General features: G+C 27.6%; 1 protein-coding gene across 1 annotated transcript; it reads right to left on the bottom strand.

Moving 5' to 3' along the window:
• Nucleotides 1-578: 578 nt before the first annotated feature.
• Nucleotides 579-2,802, bottom strand: LOC105844919 (uncharacterized). Its single transcript, XM_065815996.1, has 6 exons — nt 2,782-2,802; nt 2,428-2,730; nt 1,993-2,322; nt 1,698-1,856; nt 1,097-1,289; nt 579-920 (listed from the first exon to the last, which is right to left on the bottom strand). The coding sequence occupies exons 1-6, from the start codon at nt 2,800-2,802 to the stop codon at nt 613-615; spliced, it is 1,314 nt and encodes a 437-aa protein (XP_065672068.1). The 3' UTR covers nt 579-612.
• Nucleotides 2,803-11,190: the final 8,388 nt, after the last annotated feature.

Here is an 11,190-nt window from a genome sequence, read left to right as displayed (position 1 = left end):
ATGTTGTAATGCATAGAAAATATTGATTTAAAAGTACTTAAACTTCATGCAACATTTTTCTATTGTAATTTTTCATTAAAAAACTAAAAAATGTCCCTCCGATAACTTTTAAACACAAATATAAATACGAACCTTGTTAAGTCGGACTCTCAAGGGAAATAGATGAAGTTCGATAATGGATAATAGTCCGACTTAGCGAATGTCCTTAAACGAAGCTCTCAGTATTTATAGAATGTTCAAAGGAAATTAAATATCTGACTTATCCAGGTCTGAATTTAAGGGGTTCGACTTATCCAGGGTCTGAATTTAAGGGGTTCTACGGTAGTTTCTACTGATAATACATTTCTTATGCACAATGCTACCTTATAAACTATTTGATTATAAATCCGGGAAATTTTCAACAGCAGTATTAATTATATCAATATATACTTCCATACTATAAAACTTAAAGTACAATTATTTTTTTTTAGTTTTCGGTAATGGTGCAGAATAGGGAGCCATTATTATTATTTTTAAATAATAATACATTTCTGAATTATATACTCCTTAGAAAACCTTTTTTTTAAAAGATTGGATTTTCAATACAAATTTGTATACAATAAAATTTAAGATCTAAACATTTTTTTTTCTTTTTTTTATTTCTGGTTTCATAGCTTTAGCTTTCGAATGGTTTCTGAGATAATGTTCTTTCAGCGTGCTTTTTAAACGACTACAGCCTTTCATATGCCAAAACAAACGATTAAGGTTGTTAAATTCGGCATGTAAACTTTCGCCGCCTTGTTCCCCATAAACGCCAATGCCTAATCCCCATTTCTGAATAAATTGAATTACATGGGATTCAAGCAAATGCATCTTTGGAGTTACAGATGCACTTGGCCAAGTCAACCGATAATACTCCATAAGCGTACGGATTGCTAAGTCTAAAATTAAATAATTTGAGTACTGAAAATCTTTTACACAACTTCCTTTAAATATACTAATCAAATATCTACCTAAAAGCAATCAAGACAATCATGCTCGTTTGCAAAATTTACTTTTCAATAAGCTCAAAAATGTGTTAAACTCAATCATCAATCTGCTTAAAAAGAAAACCTACCTAATTCTTGAATATCATTCTCTTGAAAAGATTGCGAGCTGTTCATGAGCTTATGACATTTTGAATAATAATGAAATAACTGCCTAAAATTCTGGCTCACTTTAACAGATAATAAATGAATATCGGTGCCAATAAAACCAAGAGTTGAGATTAGTTTTGGAATGGAATTGCACATATCTAACAATGGCTGAGGCTAAAAAAATATTTATAAAATTAAATAATTTTTCAATATTTTACAACAACAAAAAAAACACTTTTGCATGAGATTAAACTGATTTCTGCGGATTTTTGATCAATTCTAATAACTTTTGTTTTTGTCGACAAGCATTAGTTTTTTTCTTGCAATAACCAATTTACTTTTTCTGCTTAATTGTAGTGGATGTAATAAGCAGGGGTGTCTCTAATCCCTCTAATTTGCGAGGATCGGGTAGTTCAAAACAAAAAATTAGAAAAAAATTAAAGGTTTTATATGAACAATTCGAAAGCCACTTTAGGATTTTTCCCAGTGACCTAATGTTTTTCAATTGCTGCTTTTCAGAACAACTGTTCCTAATAAAAAAACACATAAAAATATAAATAATATATACTATTAAATAAAAACCTTAAGCATTATGTGAACATGGTTTCCAACAAAGCATTTTCCATGATAAGCCTGTCTTTCTACTTTATTAGCCTTCAACACTTCATCAAGTTGCTGAATGCAGGGACCTGAAGTTTTATCAAGTACGTTTGCTTCATTTAATGAACTTAATTCTTTTATCTAGAAAAATATATATTTAAAGTTTTAAAATATAAGCATACATATATAAATTTTTAATAACATTTTTATTTAACAAAAATTTCATTTTAAACTTAATTAAACATTTTTGAAAACATAGTTTCATAATAATAAATACCTTGTCGTTTTTTATTAAATCATAGTAAACTATTCTTGGTGTATATATGTTCCTAATTTCTTCTGTTTTATCTGGCTCACATATAACCTTTAGAGAAATTGTGTCTTGTAGAAGTGCAATTTTATTGTCACAGTCTTCAATAACACATTTTACAAAATTGGATTGAACATGCATGTTAACATATTTGTCAAAATCAGCTTTACCAATTATATTATTCTTTAAAGCAAGTTCTCCAGCAAGCTTTATATCTATTAAGTGGCATTCGTCTTCAAACATGTTGAAAAACTTTAAATAGGTACCCAAAGATATATGTAAAGCAGGTACAGCAACCTAACAAAATTTCAAAGGTTTATTAGACTACCAATACTAAACTCATGATTGAACCAACAAAGAGTACTAAAAAGATTAAAAAACAGAAGTGCTAAATTATATTACCTGGTCTAGAGGAATATTAAATAAAGTTTCATTAATCACATTGTTGAATAATTTAGCATTTTTCAAATTTCCTCCATTACTTTGAAAACGACGAAAGTCATTGTTTAAGGAGTTTAAAGACCTTTGTGAAACAACATGCTCTCTACATAATGGAGCTAGTTGGACATCTTTTTTGGTGATGTCACAAAAAAGACAGCAATGCCGACCTATGCATAACAGAAATGGTATCAGTATAGTAAGGTTTTCATTGATTTTTAATGTTTTTAAAGTCCTTAAGTTTTCTTGATAAGATTTATTTACTTTCTAAAAAAAATGGTTTTTTGTATAAGTGTAATAAAAGCAGAGCAAACTTACAAATAGCTCCTGTAACTCCATATACGCTGCAAAGAAAATCATAATCACCAAACATAAAGACACGAAAATTGCAATTTCTAAATATTAATAACTGATAAATAACAATTGAATTGTTAATTATCAGTTATTAATATTTAGAGAAGCATAAAAAAATAACAATTTAAATAAATAAAAAGATTATAATTTTGTATAAACTATAATTGCTTTTATCATTGGCATTATAACTTACTGCCATATCATGTTTTGTATCTCATCAACTTGCAATGTGTAACGAGACAGTCCTACTATAAGGTTAGTTCGATAGTCTTTGGCTTCAAATGTGCTGAACACAATACTATTTGATTTTGAGTTTGGTTGATCTTGGTTAACTATTTGATAACTCATTTTAAATGAACCACCTCCATAATCTCCACCAATTTTTATGTGGATTTCATCACACTTTATTCCATTTTGTTTTATTAACCTGAAACTTAAAATTAAAAAAAAAACAATAAAAAAAGAATAATAGCTTCGACTCTTTATATGTTTAAGTAAAAAATATATTAAACTTTATAACCTTTGCAAATATATTAAACTTTATACCTTTGAAGAACATTTAGCCGGTTTTCAATATTTGAAGGTAGATTTTCTATGTATGCCCAGGGAGCATGTTTGATTTCAAGAGTAGACTTATTATTTTCATTTTGAAATGTAAAACTCTCATCCAACGCAATAAGATCATTACCTGCCCAGGTATTTGCAACAGCTTTTTGTTTACTGTTAGAAGCAGTCTGGACATTTCTTGAATTCAACCATCTACAATATTTTGTAAGTAAACTTTTTCCTCAAATTAATTTTTTTTATTATAAAAGCATTAATAAGACATTATTAAAAATTCACTTTAACACATCTTTACATACATTTATGTGTAAACTTTTTTAATAATTGAAATTTCTTTAACTAATTGAAAAAATATTTTACCTAGACATTGTTTTTAGTTTATTCCATGGTATCCCCACATCAGCTTTAAAGGCAACCAATTCTTCTGCAGAAAATTCAACAACTCCAACGTTAGCATTTTCCAAAATTTTTCTCTTTTGATTATAATCAAATGATTTTAGCATAACTGCAGTTTGCATTACTTGTGAATCTTTAGAAATTCCAATCTGATGACTAACCTCCTCCATTAGAAGTCTGTTTCTTTTTTTAAGCGTACTTGTACTGCATGATGCACTTTCCTTGTAAGCTTTAGGTGTTACAGTTAAGCAAAGAGGCTTTAAAAAAAGTATATATTTATACATTAAAAATATCATAACAATAATCTATATTATTATGTTTATTTTAAACTTTAGACTAATTAATTTTTTCCTTAAAATTTTGCATAACGAATTTAATTTTTTTTTGAATACTTACTCTTGGCCCACCAGATGGAAATTCTATTGTAGTTGTTTTCGAATGCTCAAGTTTGTGCTTAATGACCTGCACGACTGCAGCTTCAATATTTCGAGAGATATCACTTGATTTATTGACTTTATAAAAATCATCAATGATTGTACTATGCTCTCTCTTTAAATGATCGTTTTGGCAATCATGACATTCATATTTATCTTTAAAAAGAATTTTTTTTTCACAAAATTTGCATGCTATATATGAATGTTTTATCATTTCTGATACATGCACAGAACTGCAAAGGTTATTAACCATGATATAGGTTGAACATATAGGACATTTTGCTTCATTTTCTAGTTTACCTTTAATAAGCAATGCAATGCATCGGCTACAAAAAGAATGCTGACAATCTTTAATCATAACTGGTTGATGCATTATTTTTTCACAAACTTTACAAATACATAATGTTAAATGAGGATTAAGCTCAAGATTTAATTCAGAATACTGATCTTGGTTCAAAGGTAAGGGTAAGGATTTTAGAAACAGATTAAGGTTTATTTGCGTCCATCGTTTAAATGCTCCTGGTCTTCCTACATTTGGCTTTGGTTTTCGACCAGCTTTACCAAATACACAATTACACTCATTTGCTTGACATTTTAACTAAATTTTTGGTATAACATTGAAAGTTTTATTACCTCGGTTTTCATAATTCACCATAGTTGCATTGCATTTCAAACACATTTGTGCTGGATGAACATCTAAACAATCTTCAGCAATATTTATTTTAAAAATATTATAAATTCTATCACGCCTACTGATGGTTTTTATAGAGTCTTTTCCAGTCAAATTTCCACAAATTCTGCATACTCTCAGTAATTTTTGTTGATGTTTTTCAGCCATCATCAAAATGAAGATTTTATAAAAACCTCTTGACTAAAAAATGAAAATATATTTCATAAAAAAATGATCGGTTATAGAAACTAAAATTTTTTGAGAGACGATTAACAATATTTTTATTAAAAACTAACCCAAATACCATAAAAATTTTATTTCGTCAATAATTAGCATCTATGACATAGACTATGTAAAGTGTTAGTTTAGGTAATATTCCAGTTAAAAGTTAATTATTTAAAGTGGATGTTTAAATATATTTTTCACATTGATTTTATGCTTAAACTAACTCATTTACGTAAAATTTCATTTTATGAGTCAAAATATTAGCAACCATTAAAATATTGTCTTTAAAAACAGAAAACAAGGTTGAATTATGATATACAAATTGAACACGCAAAATATAAAATTAGATAACAGAGTATTTGTAACAGACGCATGCGCATAATAAAATCCCAAGCTTTCATAAGTATTGAATCACCGTGAATAGAAATAAAGGGCCCACATACATACCAAAGTATTTTTGGTCTTGTAATTGTATGGTATACTTAAAAAGCATAAAAAAAAAATTAAAAAAAAGCAATGATGAGATGTATAATTAAAATGAGTTATGATATCAAATGTAAAAACTACAAATCTATTTACATGTTGCTATCATTTATAATAAGAGTTGTTAAGAAGGCCAATTATAACAAGATCAAGGAATAATATTATTCTCTTAAGATCAGGCTATGTATCATGAATTAAATACTGTTTGTAAGCAAAATCAAATATATCAAGGATTAGGAAACTGCCTAGGTATGTATTCTATCAAAGAAAAGGCCATGGGTCAACACTTTATTAATAAAATGTGATATATATATATATATATATATATATATATATATATATATATATATATATATATATGTATATATATATATATATATATATATATATATATATATACACATAAATATATATATTATCTTTTTTTTTTAATTGAATTTTTAAAGTTCTTTGAGTCTAATAACTTTCTCTCCACTAATCAATATGTTTTTTGTTTTTTTTTGTGCCTCAGCTGATTCGCTAACTTCTGCGACAAAAAGGTTCTATTGTGCATTAGACAGAGGCGGCTAGGCAAGGACTATTCCTCTAATATATTCAAAGGTTTCGATAAAATTTGGCATGCTAGTCTTCTTTATGTTTGCTTCATATGGTGTTTCTGAAAACGTTTTGAAATTATTAATAATCTTCCTGATAATCTTACATCTCAAGTGGCCGATTAGCTAACGACTCAACTTCATACTTCTGTTTTGACAAAAATCTTCTACTGCCTGTAACAGATTGGGGCTTGCAGCAGCTTGTGAAACTTAACTTCAGCAAAACTCAGTTATATACTGCAAACAACTTTTGCAATGTTGTCAACTTTCCTATAATAATGAATGGCAACTCTCTCATTTAATCCTCTTCTTAATTATATCTTCCTGGATTATTGTTCACTACTATCTTTTACCTTTTATGGAAACCATATATACAATTGATTGCAAAGTTAGCATCTGCTAAACTGCTGAATAAGCTTTTCTTTATTGTGCTCGTCATTATAATACTCCTAATTACGTTCTCTACCTCAACAAACCTCCTATTTGTTCATGTATTCTATTGTCATTTTTGTGATACTGATGTCATCTTTGGGCTGTTTTTTCTAATGGTTATGTTCTCTTCTTGGCAAGTTTCTAGGCATTGCGAAAGTAGTTTAGTATGCTTTATTTTCCAAGCGTGAGCCTCTCTCCTATTGCCTTAAAACTGCATCTCTTTTTCTTTTCTTTAAACACTTTCATGGTTGCTGTTCAAAGAAGCTATCGTCTCAGGTTCTATCAACCAAAACTTCTTTTCTTTTGATTCATCACTCAGCAAAGTCGCATCCTTTTAATGTAATTGTCCCTGCAAGCTCTAAATTTTTTTTTTCGTTTAGTTTTTTCCCTTGCACTTGAATCTTTTCGAATTTTTTTGCCATTTTATGCTTTTCTAATTCATACAACCTACAACTTTTCAAGCTTTCTGTCAACCGTTTCGTTGCTCTTTAACTATGTACTTTGTTTTCCAGAAACTCTCAATTTAATAATGGTTGCAGCTACGTCAGAAGTAAATTTTATCAAATAATATGTATATGTATAATATATATCATAATCTAATTATCTAAACAATTTATTATGTTATTGTGTACTTTTTTTAAGTAAATTTTTAAATTTAAATTTGGTGCGAAGAAGCAGTAAATTTATACAGAAGTTTTCAAATCAAGAGTTAGAACTTTGAAAGACAGTAAAATTTGAAAATTCGAAAGACCATGTTAAAATTTAATTATTAATGAAACAAAATACAACCTTGAAAAAATATCGTTCCTTTCGTATATACAATTAATAATCAATTATACTAAATTAGAGTCACAAAGTAAATTTTTCTAAAAACAATATTTAAAATAAAAAAATATAGAAAAAAATTTGTGGTTTATTATTACAACAATAACTTTATAATTAAAAAACTAATATATCTTTATACTTTTTTTAATTTTCTGTTCTGAAACTCCCAACAAAGCTGCAGGCAACCTCTATTAAGTTGAGAGTTGCTAAAAATAAAAGAATAGAGTTATAGAGCAAGGAAACGGTTGACAGAAAACTTAAAAATTTGATGGTTGTATAAGTCAAGAAAATATGAACATGGAAGAGAGTTCCAAAGGGTTTAGGAGTGGGGAAATAACCAGGCGAGTAAAAGTTTTTAAAGCATGCAGGGACAGATACAATAAATAAATGAGACTTTGCTATATGACGAGGCAGAAGAAAGAAAGTGTTTTAGTTAATGGAGCTAGAGATAATAGCTACTTTTAACAGATACCATGATAGTATTTGTAGAAAAGAGAAAAAGATGCAACTTAAAGACATTGGGAAAGAGGCTCAAACTAAGCAGATAAAGCGGGTCCAACTACGTTTACAATGCACTTTTTCACCTTATCTCGAACAGACCAAGTATGACAACAGTATTCTATACAGGGACGAATAAGAAATTTGAAGGGGTAGAAAATAGAATCAGAGAGAAAATGGTGAGCATAATAAAGAAAAACGACCTTAGCAGATAATAATTTTTATTCCTGCATTAATAAAAAAATTTAAAAAAAATATCACCTTGTTACAAATAATTTACTGCTCAACAGAATTTAATTTAAAAACATATTGTTGGAGTGTATTTCTTTATAATTTCTCTCTGTACTGAAGTTGTCTTCGACATATAGCTTCTTTAACAAACAAATGGTTTGATTTTTGCTTTATTTATTATTTATCTATATAGTATATTGTTTATTATTGTGTTATTATTGCAACATTTTATGTTATTATTATATTAAATTATTATTTATGATATGTACATATAATTTATATTGTATTAAAATTATTCCTAATACTATTGATACCTTATAATCACATTATATTAACAAAGTGTTGACCCATATCTTTAATAGAGTACATACCTAGGCATTTTCCTAAACCCTGATACATTTGATTTTGCTAACAACTCAAACAGTATATAATTCATTATAGCCTGGCCTTAAGAGAAAAATATTATTCCTCGGTCTTTATTGTTGTTGTTATTTTGTATTATTACTTTTAGTTATTATTACATATATCATTTTTATTTGTTTAACAATCTTTTCTTTTTTTTCTCTCTCATTTATATTTTTTATGTTTTTTAGGTGTCGCTCCATTGACTAGCTTATAACTATATGAGGGACACCTAACCGTATTCTATTAATTCGCGATGAGCATTTGTAAATTTTTATTGATATGGTTGAAAAAAACAACAACAAAAAAAACCAAAAAAATTTACCAATCGGTTGTATATATGGTTTTGATGATAGGTTAGTATTAATCGATAATCCAAGAAGACGTTAAGAAAAGGACTGAGGGAGAGTGTTGCCATTCATTTATACAAGAATGTCAACCATAATGCAATAGTCGTTGGCATTAAATTACATAGTTTTGTTGTAGTTAAAATTTACAAGTCATTGTGAGCCCTAATTTGTTACAGAAATGAGATCAGAGTCAAAATTGGCTTCCTACTCTGAGCGATCAAAAAGAGAAGACTTTTATATCAAGACAAGAGTATAAAGTCGAGTCATTAGCAAAAAGAGCTACTTCAGATGTAAACCTTTCAGCCCATTAAATTTGAGACTGGTGTAAGGTGTAGGTTTATGTAAAGAGACTGGTAACTTTATTTTATTTTTTTTATTTGTAGGGTTTTATCTACGCTAAATCTAATAAAACCTTAAGTATCTCAAATTAAAGAAACGTTGACTTTCACCATTCTGATTCTCACCGGCTCATATTGTAATGTTTACTTTATATAAATAAATTTTTTAGAAACACAATATTACAAAACACAAAATTATAGTATAAAAACTAAATATAAAGTGTAAAAAATAAGTTCTCACATATTTACATATTTCTAAACACGCATTGTATAAAAAATATTATTTTTATAATTATATTTCAGATTTATAAAGATTCAGATGAAGATCAAGAATAAATTTAATCAAGCATGTAGTGAACAAAAAAAAGAAAAGTAAAAAACTGTTTAAAATTTTAGAAGTCCAATTTGTTGTTAACAAACTTTTTGTTTAAGTTTTTTTTGAAATTGATTAAGGAAATAAATAGATTTCAACTCATTGTTTATTAGTGGGTTCCATAATTTAGGTACTCTGATTGCGTTTGAGAACTAAAAAGCAGAACAATTGGTTTTTGATTAAGTATAATTGTTATTGGAAAGTTGTGTTGGGTATAAATGATTTTTATAAGATGGGTGCCATTTTATTATCAACTTTGAACATAAATATTAGAATTTAATAAAGGTTAAATTTATTAGGAAAAAATTTAGAATGTGAGAAGCGATCCACATTTCTAATAATTCTTACAGCGTGATTTTGTTTAATTTGCAGCTTTTTATTTTTAGATACTGTTTGGCTTTGTAAAGAATGCCTATATGTTATGATATTTAACTCTGGATTATACGTATTTCTTAAACTATTGTAATTATATATATATATTTTAATATTATTTTGTTAATAAATGCATATTATTATATATACAAGCTCCATAATTATGGACATTATATTTTGGATTAAACGCTAATCCATATTTACAATCCGTTGAAATGTTTGTATTAAAAGTAAATCGTGATGATCTATTTTTATCAAAAATGTTTAAAAGTGAGTTTCCACTCATCCGTTTTTCTTCGGGAAAAGGATAGGAAAAAGAAAAATAATCACCTGAGCATGCGTAGTTTTACTTTGGACAAATTAAAGCTTATAATACGCATGCCCACGTGATTATTTTTCCTTTCCGTTTCTGTGAAAATACGGATGAGTGGAAACTCACCTTAAAAAGCGCGTAATCCGCATTAATGCTTTAATGAACTCCAAACCTTCAAAGGTAATGTAGATATTGATTTTTACTATATTACTTTTTATATTTTTAAGGGAAGCGTTTTTAGTAATTAAATTTTAATCGATTTATCCGTTTGACAAGCAAAAATAAAAAAGCGTAAACACAGGCATAGAATGCTCATGATTTGCCAGTATAAAAGAATGTATAGTAAGGTAGCGTTGAGTCATTAATCCGTTTATTTATTTGGTATGAGAATATAAAAGAAAACAAGTGTAAGCGTGTCATCCTATTATTTTTAAAAAAAGTTTAAAAAAGACTTAGTTTCAGTTTTTTGTTTTATAAATATAAAAAGTAGGCTTTATTTTGTATATAAATTATATATAAAATATAATACAAATCATATACAGAATATAGCCAACTTTTTACATTTATAAAATAAAAAACAATAAATAAGTTTTTGTAAAACTTTTTTTTGATGATAAATAATATTATCATTTTTATAGATTTAAAAAATGTAAATGGAAAAAAAACAACAACTTCAGCAATTTGATACAGAAAAACCTGTTGCGGTTGTAACATGCGCGTTAAAGAAAGATCTGTAGCATTATTGTTAGATCGCGACTTAAAGAATTTGATTTCACAATGTATAATATTTTCTACGTGTTAGGAAGATTTGACGCTAGTACAGACGTTAGTTTAGGGAAAATTATGAAGAAGTTGGAAGATAATTTTGAATTAA

This window comes from Hydra vulgaris, chromosome 13, assembly GCF_038396675.1.
Source record: "Hydra vulgaris chromosome 13, alternate assembly HydraT2T_AEP".
Taxonomy (NCBI): Eukaryota; Metazoa; Cnidaria; class Hydrozoa; order Anthoathecata; family Hydridae; genus Hydra; species Hydra vulgaris.
This window is presented reverse-complemented; position numbering and strand designations above follow the sequence as displayed.